The sequence below is a fragment of the Tiliqua scincoides genome, chromosome 1, assembly GCF_035046505.1.
Source record: "Tiliqua scincoides isolate rTilSci1 chromosome 1, rTilSci1.hap2, whole genome shotgun sequence".
NCBI lineage: Eukaryota > Metazoa > Chordata > Lepidosauria > Squamata > Scincidae > Tiliqua > Tiliqua scincoides.
The window spans coordinates 36,792,676-36,819,265 of NC_089821.1; the positions used below are offsets into that span (position 1 = coordinate 36,792,676).

The 26,590-nt window shown below is 43.1% G+C and overlaps 1 protein-coding gene across 1 annotated transcript in view; it reads left to right on the plus strand.

Moving 5' to 3' along the window:
* Window positions 1-26,590, plus strand: part of NELL1 (neural EGFL like 1) — a 534,303-nt gene that overhangs the window by 148,224 nt on the left and 359,489 nt on the right. Inside the window, exons 9-11 of the mRNA XM_066619143.1 lie at window positions 13,304-13,438; window positions 14,203-14,305; window positions 24,312-24,385. Of these exons, the coding sequence (XP_066475240.1) occupies window positions 13,304-13,438; window positions 14,203-14,305; window positions 24,312-24,385 (312 nt within the window). The remainder of the gene's footprint in view (window positions 1-13,303; window positions 13,439-14,202; window positions 14,306-24,311; window positions 24,386-26,590) is intronic.

A 26,590-nucleotide genomic window follows, 5' to 3' on the forward strand; every position in this document is an offset into this window, starting at 1 on the left:
TTGAAGAAGCTTTAATTATTCCCCTTAATGTTGCTGGCCATGTGTTCCTCATAGTCTCTTTGAGGTCCTGGCTTGCAGCTTCCTACCTTTCAGCTTCCTACCTGATAGCCTAAATTTGGCCTCCAGGACCTCCCGGCTACACTTGCCCACGTTGTTGGTGCTGACATGCACCACAACCGCTACTTCCTACCCAGCACTATCTACCAGCCTGTCTAGACGAGAAATGATGTCTGCAACCTTCGCACCAGGCAGGCAAGTTGCCATGCGGTCCTCACATCTGTCGCAAACCCCCCTCTCTATGTTTCTAATAATCAAATCCCCCACTACAAGAAGCCCCCCGACCCCCTCCCGCCGAGGAGTTTCCTGAGTGCTAGTTCTAATGTTTAAGATAGTGCAGAGTGCTCCAGAGTCTGGACTGAATTCTTGCATCAAGGAACTTATAGAGGTTTTTTCAATAAACAGAACAAAGAGAAAACATGCACCCTAACATGTGTAATAAATTCAACCTTTGATGTAATGTTATAAATAATATTTACATTACTTTCACATATTTTAAATTATCTATTTGGTATGTAATGATTAAGATCTTACATAGTTTTGGTTTGGTCTGGGGGAACAGAATGTCAGAGATGCAGTGAGAGGTGGATGAAAACATCAGCAGATGTCTGGGGAGTTGTAGCTATAGGAAAAGGCAAAGATTTGGAAAAAGGCTTCTGTAGCTCAGTTCCCCAACTGCATTATAGTTTGCAAGTTGCCTTCACTTATTTTATTTAAAACCCATCCCTACTCTTCATGTGCTTTAGCAGCATGCAATGAAATGATAACCCAACAATATCAGCTATAAAAGAGATTGGTCTACAGTAAATTAGTAAAAACAGTGCACATATATGTGCACACAGAGTGTCTAAAATCAACAATAATTCAATAGGTTGGTAGACCTGACAGTTACTGTCCAAAATCCCAGCAGGAAAAGGGCTTTTTAACCACTGTCTTAAATCTATAGTCTGTAGCCCAAGGAGTTTGAAGTTGGGGGTATGATCAAGGCTTCATTAAGAGCTCTTAAATATTGATTTCAACAGGAGAAATCAAGTAGGTAGTAGTAGCAGGCATTTGTAAAGCACTTCAATATTATTAATTATTATTAACAGTATTTATATACCGCTTTTCAACTAAAAGTTCACAAAGCGGTTTACAGAGAAAAATCAAATAACTAAATGGCTCCCTGTCCCAAAAGGGCTCACAATCTAAAAAGATGCCAAGGAATACCAGCAGACAGCCACTAGAACAGACAGTGCTGGGGTGAGGTGGGCCAGTTACTCTCCCCCTGCTAAAAAAAGTAGCACCCACTTGAAAAAGTGCCTCTTACCCAATTAGCAGGGGCTCATGAGTGTGCAAGACACTTCCCATGGATTACCTTGACGTAATCCTTACAACCACATTATTATCCCTATTTTGTGGCTGAGAGACTTGTCTAAGAGCCCAGTACTATGCAGGTCTACTCAGAAGTAATTTCCATTATAGTCAGTTGGGCTTACTCGCAGGTAAGTGTGGATAGAATTGCAGCCTTAACCCATTTTTGCCCAGCCTACAGGTATACACATTTGGTTCCTGTTGTGTGTATGCAATGTTGGGCTAAAATGGCTTAATCTGCCTAGTGAGTTCATGGCAGATGGGAGATTTGAACTGGGGTACCCCTGTTCCATAGCTCAGTCTCATTAGCCATTGTGCTACTCCAGCTCTTTAAGTACATGATTCAATTTGTCCCAATAAAATCAATACCAAAACATTCCTTAAAAGTGCCATTGTGTTTTTACCCCCCCCCCACCCTTGAATGAAACCTGTACTAGGTAGCAAATTTTTCATTTATTCAGAATATGCCTTGGGATTTAATATTCTTTCCATGCCTCTTTCTGTATTGATGTCTCATCTTCATTTTACTACTCACTACTCTCTCACTCAGCATGCTTTGGACAGGATCTCTTGGAGAAAGAGAAATGTTAAGTTTCAGTTCATTTTACTGTGTGAAAGTGAGATAATTATTCTGAGACATGCTGGTGGTCTTAGCAGGTGCCAATTAAGTAGTGTATTGAGTGACTTGTCCTTGCCGCTGTTAATTAGATTTTTCTTGCTGTTATACATTTTTTAGCTAAATAATACATGCTTAACATTCTGAAGGTTATCTGAACCCATACAAGTGGAGTACTCTTTTGCTGCATGTTCCTTAATCCCAGTGATGCTGTTTTGTTGTCCTTTGCAATACAGAAATTGAATATTTTGTAGCATTCATGGCCCAGTGAGAACGTGAAACAGTGGATTGTTCACTTGTCAAAGAAAAGCAAATGGAATGTACAATTAACTCATATTATTTATTGCTGAATAGGTACTCTGTGACTAATTTCTAAAATGAGAGGTACCAATTCTCAAGCTTGTCTAGAAGGAATATCCTTGAAACTAAAAACCTACCTCTTTAGTCCTAGCATAGTGTTCTTCAACCTTTCTTGTGCCACAACCCCAATAAACAAATAAAGTCTGAGACTGGGGACCCACCACCGATCCCGCCCCCTCCCAGAACCCAATCTACCCAGTTTTGATAAGGCAGTACCTTTATTGTATTGAATTCAAGCCCTCTCTTGCATACTGTTGGAAAGGGGGTTGCTTTGAGCTTAGGGACCCCATTAGGATCATGACCCACAGGTTGAAGAATACTGTCCTAGCAGGTAGGCAGTAATGAATGAGTGAAGTGCACTCTATGTATGCTCACTGGCTCACTTTAAAAAAAAACAACTATTATACTTTGCATGGCTAAGTCCTGACACAAACAGTGTAATATACTTTGTCATCTACCAGACTGGATACTTAATTACCAGGAGAAAATTAAGAAGCAGTAAACTTATGTAAAGGAAATAGACATTTGCACTCATTTTTGTATCATTAACCATCTTTTTTAGGACCGACTTCCTTCCAGAGTGGAATTTTTATCTTACAGATTCAAAAGTTAGTGGCTCTGGCACTGTCCTTTTACTATATTGTCACTGGTCACCTAGTGCATGATATCCCAAAAGGAAAATAAGTTATTAATATTACTTTCTCTTTCATATGAGCACCAAGGTGTCTGGGGTACATTATTACCCCAGAAATGTATTGAACTTACTGCTGAGGTGACTTTGAATCCTGGCTAAATTTCATTAGTTTACTCCTGCTGACTTTCATTTTTCCACTCCAGCTAGTTTCTTCACCTCTGCCAAACTGTTTTCCTTATGTGAGAACAGTATGTGAATGTATTCCTTTCAAACACAAGTAATATGAATAATTGGCCATAAGTGTCCTCAGTAAGGAGGAAGTAGCTCTAATTTTTAGATCTTCCTGAATTCTAGACACACTGAAATCAGTGGGACTTGCTTCTGAATAGATATGCATAGGCATGTACTATGACAGATACATATGCATATACATATACAGATATGCATAGACAGATAGTGTCCAAATGCTTGAAACCAAATTGAGTCCATATATCAAGTAAGTTCATGTGCTTGTGTCTGTTTCCATTTCTATTTACAGGGCAAGAGTAGTGTACAGAATATTTTGTGACACTGGTTCTTGCAGTTCAGAAAAGCTTTGGACTGGTCTCCTGTCACCACTGAGCGTCAGGAGGAGGAAGACTGAGGGCCCAATTCAGAGCGTCTAGTAATGGCCCAGTGCCTGCACTGAGCATCGCAAATGTGCCATAAAGCACGTCTGCGATGCTTACCGCCAGCTGGTGCTGGGTCAGCACCAGCTAGAGGCTCCTTGCGCACTGCCCAGAGCTTGTTCCTTGCTCTGGTTTGCAGAATGGTGTAGGGGAGGTGTTCCTGTGTGGGGGAGGGTGGGGGAAAGGCAGACAGGGGGAGGAAGCAGGGCAGGCAGGGGGCAGGACTGGTGGAGCTCAGCTTCACTGAATCCAAAGCCCCATGTTGGGCCTCCTGGCCCGAAAATGGGGCTACTTTACTCTGTACTGGCTAAAAAACCAGCACAGAGTCCAATAGTACCATTGCGGGACCGCTTCCCTTACTCAGGGGAAAGGGATGAATGTCCCCTTCCCACAAGGAGGTATAGGGAGCTGCCCGCGGCTGCCTGGTGTTCATAGGATGCAGCGGCAGCCATTTCGGTGCCACTGCAGCCCTGGGCGCTGGGCAGTTCAGGATTGGGCTGCCCAACCATAACAGAACTCAGTGTGTCCTGTTGGAACACTGCAGAGTTTCATGTACAGAGGGGTAATCGTCTGTCTTGTGTGGTCTCAAGAAGCAATCTGTTTGCAGTTATGAAGGCCAGAACTGCTTTGAACACACACAAGATTTAAACAGAAATCTCTGGGCTTTGTTACCTTGTCAGTTGGCTTCTCTTCCATTGCCACTTAGTAGTGGTAAGTGTATAGGCATGAGCCTCCACATGACCAAGAAGACAGCCTTTTAAAGGGTTTTCACCTTGATTGCAAGTTCCAGAAGGTGATCCTGCTCTATGCAGTAGCATGTGTCCCAAAGTTGTTTGTGTGACACATGTTATATGTTGTCCCTCATGCTGTCTAACATGTATATAATGCTGCTGGGGAAATCACCTGGGGTTTGGAGTGAGATACCATCAGTATGCCAGCAACTTCCAGTTATACATCTTTGTCATTACCAGCTGGTGGTGGCATTAAAACTGGGTTTCTGGAGGCAGTGAAGGAATGTGTGCAAACAAGCTGAAATTAAATCCAGATAAACTAGATGCTTGGTAGACCTGCTGACTCAGTTTTGCCTTTCCTGGAGGGGTTTGCACTCCCCTTGAAGGACCAGGTTTGCAGTCTGGGGGTGGTCCTGGGGGTGGTCTTGCTTCTTGAATGTCCAGGTTCTGGCTGAGGCCAGGAGGGTCTTTTGCCTAATTTTGGCTGATCCACTAGCTGCATCTGTTCCTGTGTCAGTCAGATCTGGCTTTGGTTGTCCATGCCTTAGAGCCCAATCCTATCCAAATTTCTAGCGCCAGTGCAGTGACAATGCAGCCCCAAGGTAAGGGAACAAATGTTGCCTTGAGGAGACCTCCATGAATGTCCCCCCCCCCTTGCAGTGCATGCTCTGTTAGCACGACTGCATTGCTGCTGGAAAGTTGGATAGGATTGGGCCCTTGGTCATCTCCACATCCAGACTATGACCAATGTTCCCAATGGTTGTTGAAGGAAGTGCATGCAGCCCTAATGTTGCTGCGAGGGTGTCTCTGGAGCGCGTGGCAATGATGTCATTGCCAATGATGTCAGAGCAAATAAATGTTAGCTGTGCAGGGCATCTCTTTCCCCTAGCCTTTTCCTCAAGCACTTTTGTTTGCTTCTAGTTTGTGTATCTCTGCAACAGCTTGTACAATGGAAACTGAGGTGTACTGTGAGTACTAAAGAAAAACACAGAACTTGTAAAGGAAAATGAATCATTTGCCTTAGTTTTCAGTATATGCTGTCAATGCTACTGTCTGGCATTGGATATGAAAAACTGTTGCAAAGGCATCACAGGATGAAGTTTTACAACTCATTAATATGTTTAAAAATGATCACGTACAAGGGCTTGATGATATTCACTTAAGCATCCTTGAAGAACTCTAATGGTAGAATGTGTTGGTTGTAAACCTGTAAAAGAGATTACTTGCCAGTCATATGATGATAGGCTCAAGACAGGAATATATTGTTGGTTTTTACAAAAAATGGAAATAAGTAATAAGGTCACTAGTCCTTCAAGCCTTTTCTCTAGAATCGGTGCTATTTAACTTTTATATCAATTGTCTGTCTGGACTTGGGCAGTCACTAAGTTTGTAGATGGTATAAAAGTATTTCAGGGTTGTGAAATCCTACCCAGACTGTGAATACTTGGGTGACAGGGGAACAGATGGCAGATGAGATTCAATGTTAGTGATTCATATTGGAACAAAAATATTCCTAACTCCATATTACACTTATAGGATAGCTGTAATTGTATTGGTTCCATCTGTCCAAGAAAGCAATGATGGGATCATTTCTGAAAAAGTCAGCTCTGGAAGTGAAAAAGGCAACTTTTTGTTTGGAAACGCCTAAGAAAGGAATTAAAAATAAAATAGAGAATGCATGATAAATATATCATATGTTCAATATTTAGGTCACCCATCTAAAATGAAAGTTTATAGCTTGAGAAGGTGGAAAGAATAAAGATCTGAACCGACAATAGTTTGAAATGTCTTTCTTACCAGGGAACAATGTTGAAAAAAAGATAGAGAAATTATTGTGTCTATCCCATAAGGGCAGCTTTTTTCAAAAAGCCTTTTCTGCCCAATGTTGCATATATGCAGTAGGGACCAAATGTGTACACCTGTGGGCTGGGCAAAAATGGGTTAATAAGGACAGCAATAGTCCAGTTGGATCAGACCAAAGTTCCATCTAGTTCAGCTTCTGTTTCCTATGTAGCCTCTGCTAAGCTATCAAACATGCTTCTCTCCCACAATTGCTTCTGTGCAACTGATATTCAGAGGCATTATGTTACTAAACCTGCAGGTGTCCTACAGCAATCATGACTCGTAGCTAGAGGTGTTTGAAAAAGGTGTTATTTTATCCAGATGTAAGCCCATTGTTTTCAGCAAGATTTGGGGCACAGTCCTACCCTGTGCTGAAGCAGGCAAGCGGAGTGGCTTCAAGGTCCCAGCCCTGCCTCCTGCTCTCCGCCTCCCTGCCTGGCCCTGGGGCCGCCCACTGCTTGCCCTCCTCCTGCCCAGGAACACCTCCTTCCCACCCCTCCCTGCCTGCGTCGGAGCCTTGATGTCTCTGTTGGTGCAGAAGCTTGTTCCAGCCTCTGCACGCCGGCCTAGCCGACTCCTGAGGAGGCGCAAACGTGCCTTATGGGCAAGTGAAGGGCAGGATTGTGCCCTTAGGCTCTAATCCTATTTAAAAACAAAAACCTCTACTTATAGCCATTGTTAGATTTGCCTTCCATGAATATGGCTAATTCCCTTTTTAAAACTGTCTAAAGGGGAGTGGTCATCACCACATCTTATGGTAGTGAATTCCATCGAGTAATTTTGTGGTGCTTGAAGTAGTACTACTTTTGTGCATCTTAAATTTCCCACCAGTTCATCAGATAATTGTAGCTGTCATGGTGACCCTGAGCCATATTGGGACTTGTATCATGAAGGGAGAGCGACTTAGAGGTATTTTCTAGTGTAATTTTTTCCCCCCAGTGATTATCACTCACCCTTTCAGGAGCAAATAGTGGCATATCATTATTCCAAATCACACCTTCTCAAGCAAGTAGTAGCTTCATGGGGTGGGAGTTTTGGTGGAATAAAGTGCTGGGAAAGCTTTATGGCCTACATGTTTCATTTACAATCTGATTCATGGCTGTCATGATGGATATTTATGAAGAAAAAACAGCATGGGGAGGAATTTTTAAATGCTCCTGCTCATGGTTACCCAATAATGTGGACATGCAGTAGGTTCAAGACAAGTTGAATGAAGTATTTTTTTTACACAGTGTATGATTAATTTATGGAGTTGGAAGTAACACAAAAATGTGGTAATGGTCTCTAGAACGTCTGGTCTAGAAAGGCAAATATACAGATTCATGATGGAGAAGTCTCTGTCAGTGTGGTTTTAGGCATGGTAGTATAATTAAAACTTTCTATATTTAGAAATAATATACTTCCTTGCCAATTGCTGATGGCATCTAACAATGGTATTTTTGTGTGGTTTATGAATCCAAATGCATTATCTCTTGACTGATTGTGCTTGTGTACAATTCCCTAGTTATAACTCATGGTCGATCTCATTTAATTCCTCTAAATACAATTACTATCTATGCGTCACAATCTTGCCTGGCCTTCCCATCCCACCAGACCTTGGGGGCTTTTACTCTATTGGTTATCTTACTGACAGGGGTGGGGCTTAGCCAGCATTCTGCTGGTGTTTGAGAGCTGCCTGTGTATGATTGACAAGTGAGCCATAGGACAGGATTGTCCAGGCCTTCCATGAGCTTCACCTCCTCCACCAGTGTATCCCAACATGTGTTAATCCTCTGGTCAGACCTTCTCTAGTGGAGGGTCTGGTGAGGGGGTGCCAATTTTACTAGGATTGATGAGACCTGCAGAAAAGTCAACAGAGACCTGGGGAGGGCAGTGGAGTGGCATGGAGGCATCTCACTAATGTTCAAGCTTACTTGAAAGCAGGAAAGCAACTACAATATGCATCCAAGGTACATACTGGTCCCATTCTGGGCATTTGTCCAAAAGTCAGAATGTATTTTGAAACAGGTAGCTATTACTGTCTCAGCACTATTGTACCTGTGCTAAAGCACCGCAACAAATGGATTGCACCTGCTCAAAATGCACCTGTAACTCGCACTCAGATGTAACTCAGATGTCCATTACTTAGGACCCAATGTACTAACCTGTTGGTTAGTACTGGAGAAGACTCCCTCCAACCAGCCCTAAAAGAGGTCAGCCCAAGTCTACTTCCACCAATACGTGTAAGAAAATAGACTTTAAAAACTATCATGAATATAAAAGTACACATTTTTGTTCTATCTAATGGAAAGAGAGCAAGATTGTCCCCAGGAGAGGGGGAGTGTGCAGAGAGAAAGACAGAGAAAACAAATAGTGACTGAAATTTGCCAGTCTATGACATGGATATCCTACGGCAGTGGTCTTTAGCCTGTTTTGTGCCAATAAATAAATAATTTATTTATAAATAAATAAATTTATTATTTTAATAAATAAATTATGAGACTAGGACCACCACTGATTCTACTTGTGAACCAGGGCCCTTTGCAGCCTGGGCCCTCCCCAGCCCTCCTAAGGCCACTTAAGGGACTAAAACATCACTTCTGGTTTTCACCTGAAAACTGGAAGTCTGGTTTTTGACCTTCTGGAGGCCTCAGTACAGGGCACCGTGGGGTGGTGGTGGTGGTGGTGCAGGGGAGAGGATAGTGTCGTGGTGTAGCCCCCTGCACCTGCACTGCCTGGGCCATTTGCAGCTCTTACCCCCTAGGTACACCAGTGGCTGATCCTGCTCCCTCCTGGGACCTGGCCGCCCACCTCCACCCGTTTTCCCCTCCCTCTTGTGTCTTCTCAACAACCTGTGATAACATATGAAGAGCCCTGCTGGATCAGGCCAAAGGCCCATCTTGTCCAGCTTCCTGTACCTCACAGTGGCCCACCAAATGCTTCAGAGAGCACACAAGACAATAAGACACAACCTGCATCCTGGTGCCCTCCTCTGCATCTGGCACTCTGAGGTACCCTACCTCTAAATATGTGGCTGAAAGTCCCCCACCTAGAAAAAATGACTTGAAAGTATTGAGCTGAGATATGAACCAGGGACTTGCAATTCAGAGCTCAGTTTTAATATCTGTGGCATACCTGCTGAAGTTTACTGTTTGCTTCTAAATTATTTCTTTATTTGTTTTACTAAACGTGGAAAGCTTCTAACAATTTCCAATTGTCAGCATGCATGATATATTAATATAAGTGTGAAAAATTTTGTTATGAGGGTCGTGTTGTGCATTTTAAGCAACGTCTTTTGTTTCTCTGACACAGGAATGTGTGGTTGGCTATGGAAGCTTTTATGCATCTCCGTCTCACTTGCTGCTTCTCATCAGTGCAATTGCCTCTTCAGCAGACTGTAATGGAATGCAGCAAAGCACAGCCTCTGTTCTGCTCCCCTAGGCAGGCAAAAGCAGCAAGGGAAATTAGGAGGAGCTGATTTCCCTGCAACCTTCAGTAACAACTTTCTCCTTGGAGTGCTTGAGACAGCACTTACCAGATGCTAAAATAGGCTCTCGGGCCTAGTAACAGTCTACCCTCCCAGCAGCCTTTCACTTTGTATCTGTAGTTGCGCTCGTCTTACCCCAAATACCCTTTATGTAGAGTCATTTCAAAGCCAAGAACATAAGAAGAGCCCTGCTGGATCAGGCCAAAGGCCCATCTAGTCCAGCATCCTGTATCTCACAGTGGCCCACCAAATGCCCCAGGGAGCACACAAGACAACAGACACAACCAGCGGCCTGGTGCCCTCCCCTGCATCTGGCAATCAGAGGCAGCCTGCCTCTAAAACCAAGAGCTTGCACATACCTACCATGACTTGTAGCCCGTAATGAACTTTTCCTCCATAAATTTGTCCAATCCCCTCTTTAAGGCATCCAGACAAGATGCCATCGCTACTTCATGTGGCAAAGAGTTCCACAAACTAATGACACGCTGGGTAAAGAAATGTTTTCTTCTGCCTGTCCTAACTATCCCTGCTGGACAGAGCTCAGTATTATGGGGCCAAGGCTAGACAAATAGGAGCAAAAGTATTGGAGAAGGTTCCAAGTTATGTCGCTTTAAAAAGGATCTTGGGAAGGTTGGTTGGCAACCTTCAGTCTCAAAAGACTATGGTATAAGCCTACAGCACCCAATATTCCCAGGCGGTCTCCCATCCAAGTACTAACCAGGCCTGACCCTGCTTTGCTTCCAAGATCAGACAAGATTGGGCATGTGCAGGGCAAAGCTTACAAAGACCTGTGTCTGAGACTTTGGAGGGTCAATATTTATATTTTCTGTTTATTTTGCATGCAAGAAAATTTATATTTTCTGTTTATTTCTGCTGTAAGGCATGCAGCAGACATGCATCTAAGGATGTGTCCTTGGTGCTAGGTGCCTTCACAGAGGAGCAAAGTAACATGATGATTTAAAGGACTTGTGGCAAGAGGCCATAGCTCCCTAGGCCAGCAAGGCTACCCCTTTGGTTAAAAGGCCATGTAATCAACTCCCCCTTTCTTAATTCCTGGAATTCAAAACTCCAAATTTGAATAGAGCTTGTTTTGTTCTTTCATGTGAATGGGATTTTCACTCCTCAAAAATTCCAGGGAAGCTGTCTAGCCTTAAAATGCATCTGGAGTAGCATATTTAAAGGTTTATGACCTTATTAGCTCTCTGGATTCCTGAGTTTGGAAAAAGCAATGTTTGTAACAGAGATGAAAAGCTTTATTCTTCCAGTTGTCCTCACCAACCACGTGATTAAGCTCATTCTACAAAATAATCCAACTCCTTTCTACACCCTCAAAAGGGTGGTCAAACAAAGGCAGAATTCAGCAGGGTCTCTTAACAATAGAGGACCTCCTGACTGAGGCATGCCACCTAAGGATTCCATTGGATTCTATGGGGCAAGAATTTATAAAAACCCTTAGTTTCATAGCCTCTTGTTGTCTGAGCCATTCTTCGTTCCCAAGTCTTGCCTGTCTTGCTGTTGGTTCATTGTGGATTGTTATCCTGTTGGTGATCACCTCCATTCCAGCCTCCACCTGAGAACCTCCATGCCAGCTGGCACCTAGGATTGGTAAACCCTCCACCTCCTTTCCTCTGTGGCTGTTCTCTCTCTCTCTCTCTCGTGCTTCCAAACTGCTGAAACCAGTGCCAGTTGGTCAGGCAACCTTCTTGGGCTGCTTCTCACTAAGCATCTTTTCTCCCTCTCAGACAGCTTGGAACTTTTGCCTTGTTTTCTTCAAGGCCACTACCTCCATACCTGTATTGGACTTACTTCTATTCTCTTTCTGTCTTTGAGTTCTGCCTGTTACCCATGGAGACTCACTTGGTCAGCTTCTTTGCTCCTGTGATGTTTGCAATGCAATGCTGTCCGGTCTTGCAGAAAAATAATGGTTACCTCAGTTTGCAGCGCAGCCTTGTCAAGGACCACCCGGCACTTTGAAGGGCTTAAAAATGTTACTTCCAATTTCCTGTGTGGAAGTGATGTTTTCCAGCCTTCCAAGGGCTTTACAAGGCCTTTGGAGGGTCGGGGAGGCAATGTACTGCCTCCCCAGGCCTCTGGAAGGAAGTCAGGGAATGGCAGCCTGGCTAGTGGGGGGGGGGGTGTAGCAGCCCAGCCAGTGGGGGTGGGTGGTAGCTTGCGGTTGTGGTCCCGGGTGGTACAAGGGTCAGGACCGCCACTGAACAGAAGGGACTAGATAGACCAGTGATGTGACTGAGTGTAGTCTCATACTGATTATGTTCAGAAAGTTCCAAATTAATTGGGGAAGTTGTAGGAGTCATATGGGGAGCGGAATGAGACCTAATTTGGCATACAAGACTGAAGTTCGTACTGTGGATCCTGACCACTGGATCTGAAACAGGCAGGGTTATCTTTTTGCCCATCTCAACTCAATTATTTTCTAAAATGCACAGAGAAGATTGGAAGCTGCTTGTACTCAAGTTCCTCATGTTTTTTTTTTCTAAAATGAAAATGTAGTCCTGTTTAAAGAAGGTTAGTGAATAATTCTAAAATATCTTCTGCAGACACTTCAGTGTGTGTTATTTTGATTTGCAAATTTTCCAGATCAAACAATCGCCATGAGATTTTGGGAGCATAGCATATCCACTGGGTTTACTAAGCTAGACAAGCCAATGCTATGCGTTAGCAGTTTCAGTCTAGGAGCTGAGCAGAAAGTAGTGCCAACGGTTCCCCTCCTGCTAATTTTTTCTGTATTCTTGTCTTGTAGTCCTCTGGCTTCTTCTGATCATTCTCCTGATCCTTAAGCCCACCACCATGATCTTTTGAACAAGCTTGGTTGAGTGGAACTTGAGGAAGCAAGAGGCTTACCCTTTTACTTGTTCCCAGGCTGTGCCCCTTCAATCTGTTTTAATTTTTTTTAAAGGTGCTGGGAAGAAGATTGCAGTGGCGAGGTTGGGAAAGGACTTAGACCCTGCTGTAGAGATGCTCATCTCACTCGCTCTGCTTCCCACAAGGGAAGAAGCACACTACTTCTTTCTCTGTTCTCCTGCTGCTGGGGTCCTCTTCTTAGTTTCCTTGTAGGAAGCAAAGCAATGAAAAAGAGTTGCAGCGACACTGCTGACTTCGCTTCCCTTGTAAACATAAGAAGAGCCCTGCTGGATCAGGCTAAAGGCCTATCTAGTCCAGAATTCAAGTTTCTCACAGTGGGTGAGAAAGTAAGTGGGAAGAAGTGGTTGGTGCATGGCTAGTAAAATGAGTGCGAGGACCCCAGAGGTGGAAGCATCAGTTGGGTATGGGCTGTGTACCCGTCAGTTCACTGTTCCCACCATTACCCCACTGCCCAAAATAACCACTTGCTTTATGAGTGGGCTGACCTGGGATGCATGTCATAAATTGTTTGTGTTTTATTGTCATATGTGGAAGTGGGCCAATTTATACCGGCATAATGTTTTAACATTTTTATGACTTTTGCTTGGTCTGATAAAATCCAGTTCTGCTGAAGATCAGTAAGTTATTCCTTTGTTTTGAATAAAGCCATATGCATTAATTCCAAAAATTAAATCAAGTCACTTTCATTTACAGCTAAATTATGCAGAAATGAGACTTAGTCAGTTGGAAAACTGTCATTGTGAGAAGACTTGTCAAGTAAATGGAGTGATCTATCGAGACAAAGACTCATGGGTAGAAGATGATCATTGCAGGAATTGCACATGCAAAGTAAGAAACATCTAACGTGTACTGAGGGAAGGCAACTCATTATAATTCAGCAGAGGTTCTTGAGAACATAATGTCAACTCTTAGAGGAGTTATCTTGTTAGCACATGGTGGTGTGTGTGCAACGGGAAGGTAACACAAATGCTGTTTGTTATATGGATAAAAATATTATCTTACTCCTCATATCTCAGTTAAGCATTTTTGTGTTGCCTTTGCACAATTTAAGATTATATCGTTACAGTGTGTAGGAAAAGAGAAGAATTATCTTAATTTTATGCATAGGTACTCAGTTGCATGATGACAACATGTATATTTTGTTTGTGGAATTTATCAGTTTTGAATACCATAGGAACAAAAGTAGAATTAATATGTAAATCTTGTCTGGTTGAAATTATTTGATAACAATCAGGAGTGAGATTTTGTTTGCCCAGAAAAATAAGAAAATGTTTGTTAAAATTTTGAAGATGATTGATACCACCTGTGGAAGATGTTGTTTGTTTGTCAAAATGGACAGATGAATTTTCTTGCCTAGCCTACTTAGTGATCACTTGCAGGTGGGATACGGAAAGTAATTTATATTAAAAATGTAATAGAGGTTCACATGGGTAATAGTCAGGTAAGATTGTACCCGTTGCAGAATGGTGGAATTATAATCTGTAGTTCTGCTATGATTTAATTAATGAATGAGCTGTGAGGTTGCTTTATCCAAAATATAAATTACATTGTACATACAAAGGTTTAAATTTCATTTCTCTGATATTTCATAGAGTGGAGTCATAGAGTGCAGACGAATGGCATGCCCACCTTTGAACTGCTCTCCTGATGGCCTTCCTGTCCATGTAACAGGCCAGTGCTGTAAAGTGTGCAAGTGTAAGTACATATATTCTTCCTTCTTTATCTGTTGCTCCAGTCATACAGTTTGCTACTGCATCATAAAAACTGAAGATGGCTTTTTTTATTTCAGATTGTTCATAGCTTTTTGTTTTTGTTTAACACAGAAAACAGTGACACACACAAAAAGTTTTTAAAAAAGTATATTAAGAAGAAGAAAAGAAGGCATACTATCACTAGTTGCTGGGCTGGCTAGTGAGCATTTTGCTTTTGTGGCAACTGCTTTGAGTGTCTAATGTTCTGTCTCTGATGGAAGGGAAAGGAAGGCTGTTTCTTTAATTTGGAACTACAGCTTAGTGCAGAGGTTTCCAAACTGGTGCGTTGTGACACCCCAGCCTGGAAAGCTCTGTCTTTGCCCCCTTAAGGTGTGGGACGATGGTGAAAACAGTGACATGATTGCAGTGATCACGCAACTGCCAGGGGTTAAAGGGTTTTTTTTTCAACTTACTAGTAGCAGCGCTAGCCTTTCAGTGGGTGCAAGAAGCCCACAGACCCATTTGCTGTGCTCCCTGTGCCTCAGAACAACTAAAAATAGCAATTGCAACCCCCTTCCAATTTGCAATTGCGATTTTATTTGTCTACAGTGAGAAAATTCACAGGTGAGTCATTTACTTTCCTAAGACCATGCCTTAGACTTCTGAAGTCATTTATGACCCAATCCCATCTTCCCGTAGTGCTGACAGAACATGTGTGCTACTAGTGCACATTGTGGTGCAAAAGTGGCGTAAAGTACTTTTTGATAGTGCAAAGGTCATGTGCCTCGGTGGGAAGGACAGAGCCTTCTTGCTGATGCTGGTGGCTGCAAGGACAACTGTCAGACCAGGTAAGTCTGGCTCAGGGGACAGAGGGGAGGGAATGGAATGGGGCAGGGAATGATGGCAGGTGGGGACAGATCAGACCTGGGATGGCACAGGTTCAGCAGCACCAGTGCACGCCGTATCCTTTTCCCTTTCCCAGAACTGACCTGCTGACACATATCAACTCAAACTTGTACCAGCACTATTGCTGGTGCAGTTCTGAGCTGACCCATTGCGACTGTTGTGGCTTACCCTGGGGAATGGGGGAAAATGTCCCCTTATCCCAAGGAGACCTCCAGCAGCTGAAATTCCCCCATGGGAAGTAGCATAGCATCATTGCATGGGGATTTAGTTAGGATTGGACTGCCTTCCTTGTAGCAGCCTAAAGACTTTTCTCTCGAAGTCGTTTAGTTTAGGTTTGTCCTGATGAATCAAGTAGGATTACTGTATCAAGTATACTAACTGTGAATTATGTCCTTTGGTTGGATTTAATTTTGTGACTGAATTCGTTTTCAGTTGGTTTCAATAAAGCTGCATCATTAACAGATAAAAATGTCCAACCCAATTAGTCAAGAACATATGGGGTCATCATTAGATTTGCCCGTAGGATGTATTGGGGAGAGAGTGATGGTAGAATACAGTGACCAACTCCTCTGGAAGATCACTTTGCCTGCAAGAGAAATGGCAAGTGAGAATATTCAACTCAGTTAAGCAATTTAAACTTTCACTCACTCTTATCAGGATTTAGTTGCAAGAAATGTTTCACTGTCCTTAACCTGGAAAACAGGAAGAATGTTCGACTTCACAGCCACTTCCAGGAGAAGTGACTTCTCTCACCAAGTTACATATCCTTATCCGCAGAGGACCTTATTCTCTTTGCTTTGTAGTGGATCTGATCTAGAGCAGCAGTAAACATTTTCTCACATCTCCCCCACTTTTCCTGCATTTTAGCGAGAAAGGGTTGAAGCAGTGGTTCCTAAACTGTGAGTCGTGGTTCCCTGGGAAGTCATGGAAACCAGCCAAGGGAGCTGCAGAATCCTCATGAAGAACCTCCTGCCCTATCCAATGTATAGGATTGTAACCCTAATGAGGGGCCATGGCCAGTGGTCCAGTAGGACAAGAGAGACACCTGGGAACCACTGGGTTAAAGCTATGACACTGCCAGTTCTTGCAAGCAGTTGCAGGTTGTTTGGTTTCTGCACAGGCAACAGTATTGAATGGTGGTGCCAATACTGTTGCTGCAATCAAGCAGGAGGAAATGGTGCCCACACAATTGGTATCTGTTGTGTGTTCTGAAAAAAAATCCAGCCTTGGCAACCTGCAATAGCCAAATAAGAGACACTAAAGGCACAATCCCAACCAGGTCTACTCAGAAGTAAGTCCTATTTTGTTCAATGGGGCTTACTCTCAGGAAAGTGTGGTTAGGATTGCAGCCTAAATACATCAGCATGTAGTTAGACTGGTGATTTTCGTGCTTCTTTGGGTGCAATCCTAACCAACTTTCCAGCACTGGCATAGCTGTGCCAGTGGGGCATGTGCTGCATCCTGCAGTTGGGGGTCAGTCACAGAGGTCTCCTCTAGGTATGGCAATGTTTGTTCCCTTACCCTGAAGTTGCATTACCCTTATGTTGGTGCTGGACAGTGGGTTAGGATTGCTCCCTTTATCTCACAGCACACTGACAAAGTGCTAAATTGTCAAGGCCAACCATCAGTTTTTTGACAATTGGCAAGTCATACAATACTGCACATTGCCCTGAAGGCCCTACTAATAAATGGCCCGCCCTCAAACTCCCAAAGCATACCTGCAGACCATTTGTGGCAAACCAATGTGCTGTGGCACGTGGCTGAAAATCCTAAATTAGACTTAGGTTTACTTCAGAGTAGCAGCTGTATTGGCTTGCACTTTGGATCAGAACCACAGTCCAGACATAGGGAGTACCTTTTGCACTATATTCCTGCTGAAAATCATCTCTGCCTTGTGGCTGTTTTGTAGCACATTTCACTCTGATGGTTAAATGGTTGCTTCAGAGATGTGATTTTCAGCAAGACAGTGGCACATAACTTAAAGGCTTAAATTCCTCCAACCACCACACTTCAATCTTGGTCCAAATTGGGGTGCCCAAACTCTGGCCCGGGGGCCACTTGTGGCCCTCAGGGGCTCCCAATCCAGCCTGCGGGGAACCCCCAGTCTCCAATGAGCCTCTAGTCCTCCAGAGACTTGCTGGAGCCGGTGCTGGCCTGATGCAACTGCTCTCAGCGTGAGGATAACTGTTCGACATCTCATGTGAGCTGTGGGATGAGGGCTCCCTCCACTACTTGCTGTTTCATGTCTGTGATGCAGCAGTGGCAGTGAAGGAAAGGCTAGCCTTGCTTTGTACAAGGCCTTTTATAAGCCTTGAGCTACTGCAAGCTTCATTCATTCATATAAGTTCCATCTCTAATAAATTCATTTATGTGAATTTATTCAAATTTTAAATGTTAATTAATTAATTTTTTCCCCGGCCCCCAAGACAGTGTCAGTGAGATGATGTAGCCCTCCTGCCAAAATCCAAGTCCAAATCATGTCCAAGTCCAAATCATGGAACTTAACAGCTGCTGCTCTTGAATAAACTTAAGCCTATAACTGCATACTGATGCATTTATCTTTGTGTGTAGTTTGACCCTAAGAGTTTATGGATTAAAATATTTTTGGTTATTTTTGCTTTAGTTGGTCACTTTTTGAAAAACATCAAAATATTATTTGTAGACATAAATTTTCCTGGTATTTTAACAATACACACTGATGAGCCAGTTCACGCTTCCCACTTACATGTCTTTTCCTCTCCCTTTTTTGTGTTAGCCATGGTTAGCTTTATATCTGTACAGGTTAATTAATATTGTACTGACTCTGGTTATCTTTAATTAGCATTTCCAAACCAGCTTCTGTCTTTGTTTGATTTTAAACATTGTTAATGTTAAACATAGTACAGATATAATGCTAACTATGATTAGCACTTATGGTAAAGAGAGCAGAGTTTGTATGGAAAAGGTTGAGAAGAAAGACTGTGTAAGCCCACAGGACATTCCTGATCTCTTAACTAGTGTTAGGAGATAAAAAATATCAGCAGGTAGCTATGGAATTGAATTCTCAAGTTAAAAGGTCTGTTGCATGTTCAATTTTTTAATTACATATTGTCTAATAAAAATATGGACAATCAAAATCTCTTAGGTCCTTGGCACCAAACTGAACTGATTAGGGTAATGTAGAGTACATCTGTTAGGAAAAATATATATAAGTTGATTGAAACTGATTGCAAATGCCAGTGGTTTGACAGAATGATGTACTTGGGGCACAGTGCCAGTCATGAAAGCTATCAATACTGAAAATATTGTGTGGAAGATTTCTCTGCAGTTTGCTTGGTTAATTAGGGATAGCATCCTTAGCTGTATTTTTCTTTTAACTTAATACTATGATTGTTCACTTTTTGTTCATGCATTGAAGTAACAAGCAGTTCTAACATTTAGAATGCATGGAATGATGATTTTTGAAACACAATGTTTCTGCTTACCTTCTAGTATCTTTGAATAAAACAGTCGGCAGCCCTGCAAGCTTAAATGCTTATAGCGACCCTTTTAAACAAGAAAACTTCTCCCCAGTAAGCTTTTAAAAACAATGGGTACACAGGGAGGTGATGCAGGGGCTTCTGTTTTTACCCAGGCACCCCCAAAAAGAACGCGAGACAGAGGCTTGGGATGATTGTAATTTATTGAATTTATAACAATAACCTGTAGCAGAGAAAAGTTAAGCTAGTAAAAACCACAAAACATGCTGGCCACTAAGAGCTTGGGGAAAACAGCACTAACTGTTTACCTCCCCCAAGACCTCATGGACATGACATCCTGACTACAGGCATCACCCCATCAGAGACAGGGTTAGCCTATCCCAGCCAACCCCAAGGGGTCAAGGCAGCTGGCCAGCACTGACCCACACAGGCTAAGCCGTGAGTTGACCCTTGCTTAACCAGCCAGGAGGCTTGCCAGCCAACCTCACCAACCCAGACAAGTGTTGCCAGAGTGATCCTGGCTCACCCCCTGACCTTGCTTACCTCAGCATGCACGCCACCCCCATTACTGGCTACTCAGCTAGCATGCCACCTGCCACATGGGGGGGAGTTAGCCTTGCGCTTAACCCCCACCTCCTTACCAAAGCCCAAAAGGCTCCGCAAACCCTGCTGCAGGTTGAAAAGAAAAATATATCGTCCTAGCTGTGGACAAATGTACTCCATCACCTATGAACCGCAGTGGTGAGGACAACATAATACTGGGTGAGAAATAAAAGTCCCACCGAACCAAGACACAACCTTCCTCTGGTATGCATTAATATTCTGCCTGGAGATGTCAACCTCAGGGGAGCTGACATCTCCACACCAAACCCTCCAGGGATGCATATCCGACCAGATAATTACTGTCTCCAGCAACCAGTTCTGTATCAGGGTGAGATCCTTATGGACTTGCAGTCTCAAGGACAATGATGCCCTCTGGCACAAGTCATTCTCACCCAGATGTACTATAATTACCTGAGGAGGCAGCCTAGTATCCAGTAATTCACACAGCAACAGGACCAGCTGGCCTCAGAGCATAACCCTCTCAGCAGCCCACCACACCCTTGCAACGTTGCCAAAATTGAGCTGGGTGCCAAAGTCTGCAACTGCTGCCCTCTTCCAAGGAACGACTGGCAGCAACCTGAAAAACAAAAAGGAAATTCAGAAACCCCATCTAAATAAGTGGGCTAACAGAACAAGGACCAACAGGTCCAAACAACACTTGGGACTAGGCCACAGCCATGGACCCGAATTGGGATACCCTTTGCTGGGCACCCAAACACTAGGAGGCAAGGCCAGAGCTAATACCCTCAATTGTGATACCCATAATGGGCACCCAAGCCAAGGGGCAAGGCTGAAACCAACACCCCCAATTGGGATACCCACAATGGGTACCCAAACTAATACTTACCAACGAAGTGTTTGTAGGCCACCGACTGCCACTGCCCAATCCTGCGAATCTCCTCCTCCTCCTCCTCCTCCTCCTACTACTACTACTACTGGGTAAAGATTGACCAGTAAAGGCCTATTTCAGGAGTATGAAACGTAAGGTCCAGGGTTCAGACGTAGCCAGTGTAAGCTTTTTATTCAGCCTTTGGGCTCTTAGCTGCTGAGCTATCACTGCTGAAAGGGCGACCTGCATGATAATTGGACTACATCTTGAAATACGATCAAGATTTGCATATTTTCTCTTCCATCATTTGCAACTAATGAGTTCCTAAGTGAGAAAAAAGTGTTTATTTCTGGTTATGACCTGTTTAATGACATCACTTCCTGCCTAATGACATCAGTTCCGGCCCTCAGCAGTTAGCCTGAATATGCAGTTTGGCCTTCTATTTGAAATGAGTTTGACACCCGTGGTCTACTTCATTTGCAAACGTAGTCCCATAAACGGTGCTGAATTCCTGCAGGCTACTGCCAGGCAACCATGGTCCAATACAGGCTGACTTCACTTGCAAATGTAGCCCCATATATGAAGTTGAATGCTTGCCAGGCAACCAAGGGCCAATAAATGCCTTCTTCACTTGCAAATGTAGTCCCACATAGCAGCCCCTGTATCCATAGTTTCCATATCCATGGGGGTTTCATGAAACAGATCTCCTGCAGATACGTGGACATGCTTATACCGTTTTGCCGCAATTGCACAATAACTAGAAATTTTGCAACCTTGGTTTTATGTTCTCGCATTTATGTCTTTTGCCCTCTCTGAGAAAGCTGTCTGTCGAACAGCAGTTGCTGGTTGTACTTGCCCAGAGCGCTTGCAAGGTTTTTTTTTTTTTTTTGGAGGGGGGCTATTCATTATGCACAAATGTGGCACAGGCCATCAGTTTATATCCTGTCTTCTTGTACACTTCAGAGATAAAATCTCAAACTTAGATTGTGATGGTAAAGTTAGATTTTACAAGACTGTAGTTGCTACTGCTCTTGTGCACTGCTGTGGTGGAAAGTTTCTAAACTGATGGGGAATTAGTAATTTTTACAGGAAATCCTCAGAAGCCAAGTGGGCAAGATTGCACTTCCTTATAAAATTCCTTGTTTCTTTGCCTTGACATTTTTGCCCTGCCCCCATTGCAATGCCTAATGCCACACTTTCTCTTTTTCTCCTTTCACCTCAAATCTTGCTAAAAGGGTCAGTTGGCTATATGACCACTGTCCAAGAAAAGTATAACTGTAATTTGAGAGGCAGGAAAGCGCCAGAAAGGTATTGTGCCTTTATGGTGTTCGTGCGGCTCTAGAGAGGAAATGTGCTAAAGTAGACTTAGAGTGATGTTATTCAGTGCTCATTTGTTATTTGAGCTAAAGGTTGTATGCAGGTTTTTATTAGTCCTATGAACGCAGGTGTGAAAGGAAGCCCATAAACAGGTTTTGTAATGCATTGTCTCACTGGGAAAGCAAGCAATATTTGGAAATGTAAAACTCACAGTTCTGCTGTATCTATGACACAATGTGAACAATTAATTAATTCCTCTGTCTGTTAATTTGGAGCACAGACATCTTATTAGGGGCTGCGCCATTCAAGTGAGAACATCCAAGTAATTTTCTTGTTCCAGGCAAACAAACAACTCGGCTTTTGGAGCTAATATCCATTCCATTGCAGGGAATGATATCTGCTGTCAGGAATCAGTAACCCCAAGGATACTGAAAGTCTGTTTGAAAACCGAGGGCTTGTCATTTTAAGCAGAGATTTGTGCTCTGGTCACATTGCATTTATACTTTTTTGCCTCAGGTGTCAGTGTTATTCCATCCAAATAGAGATCTGTAGTTCCTCAGAAAGCAAAATCCCTTTCTTGCCCTTGTTTGTTATTGGCACAAACTATAAATATGCTGACAGCAAGGGTGAACCACGGGCACAACACGATGCAATATTGGTGGGCCAGTTGCTCTTCATACTGAAAATAAATGTAGTGTTCTTAGAATTTCTCAAAGGAAAGAAAGAATGAAGCAACAGACATGCTTGTGCTGATAGCAATATAGCCCCAAAGTTACAGGTGGCTTAAATCTTGAGGTAATTAAACTGATCAACTTACAGCACAATCCTAACCACTAAGTTAGGCTGGCACATGTCACTTGTGCCTACCTGGGGGTGTTGCAAACATGCTATAAGGCACGTTTGCACCAACTTTAGAGTCAGGGAGGCCAGCACAAGGAGTTGCACTGGCCACCCTGTGCTGGATCCAGGCCCGGTGGGGTACGTTTGTATAGACCAGGGGTGTCCAAAGTTTTTGGCAGGAGGGCCACATCATCTCTCTGACACCGTGTGGGGGGCCGAATTAATTTACATTTCAAATTTGAATAAATTTACATAAATGAATATATTAAAGATGAACTTATATGAATGAATGAAGGTCTTGCAGTAGTTCAAGGCCTATAAAAGGCCTTGAACAAAGCAAGGCTGGCCTTTCCTTTGCTGCTCCTACTGCATCACAGACGTGAAACAACAAGCAGTGGAGGGAGCCCTCATCCCACAGCTCACTTGAGAGGCCAAACAGTTGCCCTCACGCTGAGAGCAGTTGCATTGGGCCAGTGTGGGCTCCAACAAATCTCTGGAGGGCCAGAGGATCATTGGAGGCTAGGGGCTCCCTGTGGGCCACATAGAGAGGCCTTGAGGGCCGCAAGTGGCCCCCGGGCCGGGGTTTGGGCACCCCTGGTATAGACCGATGCAGGGGTCTGGGGGGTGCGTGGGGAGGGCGGGATGGTTAAGGGGGAAGCGTTTTTCAAGACAGGGGGAGGGCAAGCGGCAAGTGTTCTCAGTGGAAGGCGGGTGGGGAGTGGGAGACGGACCAGGATCCGGCGGTTATGCTGGATCCTGAACCCGTTTCCATGCAGCGCAGAGCAGCCTCTGGCTGCTGCGCTCTACTCGAATTTGTGTTGCCTCCTGAGGTGGCTCAGATCCGAGTAGACCCATTGGGACCAGTGCAGTGCGACACAGGGTAAGGAGAAAGTTTTTCCCTTGCCTTGGATTGCGCCGTTTGTGTCCCTAAACTTGCACTGGATGCAGCGCAGGCATGCTGGTCTGCCTGCTCCAGCGCAAGTCAGGATTGTGCCCTTAGTTTGGGAAAATAGATCTGTCCTGGATCAATAGAATGCTGATGTTTCTTTCATAAGCTAGAAATATGTAAAGAGTAATTATTTATAATTGAAGTTTATGTATGAAAACTGGATCTGAAGTGATATTTATTACAAGGCCATATCCTTGAGATATTTCTTTTTGTTTTCATCTGTGGTCTTGTAATAAGAAAGCTAAAGAAAAGGAATAGCTACAGAGTAGAACTTGTGATAGCACCCAAAGTTGTGATTATGCAAGTGAATTGTATAGTCATTTTGCCTGCCCTTCCTCCCCTATATAGTAGCCTGATTCTCCAGAAAAGCTGTTTGTGAGGATTGGGAGACTTTCAGCAATAGTAAGAGGAAAGGAAAGGAGGCAAGGAAATGCCTGGAAACTCTAAGCAGAGTAGTTTGAAGTTTTCAATTCAAAATGTAGGTTTAACCAGAGTTCATATATTGTGACCTGTTGCTTAGCAAATCTGACTGAGGACCAATCCTATCCACCTTCCCAGCACCAGTGCAGCGGCAGTGCAGTCTTGAGGTAAGGGAACAAATGTTCCCATACCTTGAGGAGAACCTCTGTGATTACCTCCCTGCCACAGGCTGCAGTGCATGCACCACTGGCACGACTGCACCAGCCCTTGAAAACTGGATAGGATTGGGTCCTAAGTCTTTAGTATTTTGGATACGCCCATGCAAACATACCTCCAAACAGACGTACTATGGCTAATGTACAGAACATAACTGCCATGACTAATTCTGTTAATGAATTGGGTTCAATATCTGCGTTGCCTCTGCTATTACCTCAGGTCACTAAGTAGCTAGTTTATCAGTGTGAGTGGTGAAATCCTTCAAGATAATGTGTTTTGTAATGAATTTACTATTACAGTCAAAATAAATGAGACCAATTAACACTGACTGCAACTGAAAGCAAAGTGACTACATCATATTTACAATAGTATATCTATATTTACTTAAGCAATATTGTTGTTTCTGAACTGTATAATTTATATGTACTTACTTCTTAGTACTGATGTCTTTTTTTCCTCCCCTTAATTCTAGCCAAATGCATCTATGGAGGAAAAGTATTGGCAGAAGGTCAAAGGATTTTAACCAAGACCTGCAGAGAATGCCATGTAAGGTTTCAAGGGTTTTTGTGGGTGTTTTTTTTTTTTTTTTAACCTTTCAAGATGACATTTTTATGTATGTATATTTGGGAGTGAAACCATTAAACTCACTGGGACTTTCTTCTAATTGTTTTAAAGGACTGTGGAATATCCATAAATGACAGAAATAAGTATAGCTTATTGCTTTTGGTATAAGTGACTTGTATCATCCTTATAAGGTGATGATCTAGGACCGAACTGCACAATAAACAAACTGCACCATAATAGGTTTCACTTTAAAACTAGCAGCTGGTTTGGGTCTGCCTTGGATTGAGACCATGGTGAAAGGATTGTTTTGTTGCTTTTGTAAGAAAAATGAAGGCACTGAACACTTTGAATTAATTGCATTCTTCCAAAATATTTCCTCCCACCTGACAGTGACATTTTGAATCCATCAAAGGTTGCAGATAGTTTTCAAAGGCACCCCATATAGAATGCATTGCAGTAACCTAGCCTGCATATGATCAGTGCATGGATAACTTTGGCTCAATCTGGCTTTCCAGGCAGGGAAGAAAGAAGTTTTTAAAAAGGAATATTAAACAAGCATAAGACTTGTAAATAGAGATACAGCAGTAGGTCTAAGCAGAAAGACTAGAAGACTGATATACAAAAAATTACAATAATCAGAATAAGAACAGCATAGAGTGTAAATAAGAGTCGTGGCCGATTCAGTCAATAAAATAGCGAAGTTTAGAAATGTTGCAGAGAGAGAACTGAAAAGTTCAAAATATAGCAGTAATGTAAGCCAAGAAAGAAAAACATGGATCAAAGGTAATGCCAAGTTGTTACTTGCTGAGAAGACTGAGGAGTGCTGTTGCCAGCAGGGAAAGAAAACGAAGGTGAAATCGAACATTTGTGGCAGGGGAACCAACATAATGACTCTGTCTTCTGCATGTTAAGTTTGAGATAGTGATCTGATGTTCAGGCACAATTTGCCTTTACTTAACTAAACTTATGAATTGTTTAATGTTGGGATTTTTGAACCTGGAGCCTATCTCTACTCCTTTCTTTATGTGTATATATAAAGCAAAATATTATGTCCCAGTGAACAAATTAAAAACAAACAAAAAACCCCAGGTGAAGCTCTGTGTGTGTGTGTGTGTGTGTGTGTGTGTGTGTGTGTGTGTGTGTGTGTGAGAGAGAGAGAGAGAGAGAGAGAGAGAGAGGCAAAGATGCACCGCAGTCATGCGTACTGTAACACACATGCTAGGTTCTTGTATATTTGCACTTCTTTTACCCAAATCTTGTCACCGGACATTTGCCCTCTAATTTAAAAACTGTTTTGTGGTACCTCCTAGGAATGCCCTCAAAGAAGGTCAGTTCTATGGAAATAAATTGCATTGGTGTACAGTTCATCAGACTTTGGGTCTTTAGTGAGATACAGGGTACTAAATACTAATAAAACATAAGGTCAGAAAGAATGAATGTATATTTTTGAGAGGGTTGAGGACTAATTCACTCATAGGAAAGGTGAATTTAGTGGAGTGTGACCCTATGTGTCCATGTGTCCTCACCAATTCACCATAGCATATCTTCCAAGCTTCCTGTACATACATATGCATACACAAGTGTGCCCAATGCATCTGTTATGTCTCAAATTTTGGGAGATTCCTGCTTCCACTTCAGCTTTCAAATGAACTGCATTTTCCCATTTAATCCAAACTGAGGAGATTATGGGTTACTCTTAATTGTAGAAACAAAAACAATAACAGAACCAGTTTGATACCCTGGACCAGTGGTTTCCAAACTTTTTCAACTGGCAGCTCCCTTGACCTACTGGGCCATTGGCTGTGGCTTCCCACTAGCCCCATTAGGGTTACAGTCCTGTACATTGTATAGTGAGGTGACCTTTTCACAAAGATTCCATTACTTCCCTGGCTGGTTTCCATGGTTCCCTGGGGAGCCACAGATCACAGTTTGGGAACCACTTCCCTGGACTGTTAACTAATCGCACATGGCATAAACCACTGTTTCCTGAGTTTAACGTAACCGGGAACTCTGGGTTACTCAAGAGTGAAAGTTCTAGTCTCCTCCCTCTGCATGCGAAGGAAAGGGACAAAGGTCATACCAACCCAAGTCTTGTCATGGCACACAGCCCATCCTAATCAGGGCTAGCACCTGTGCAGCAACTGTTGCACTGGTGATGGTTGTCACAAATTTGCCATAATGCATGTT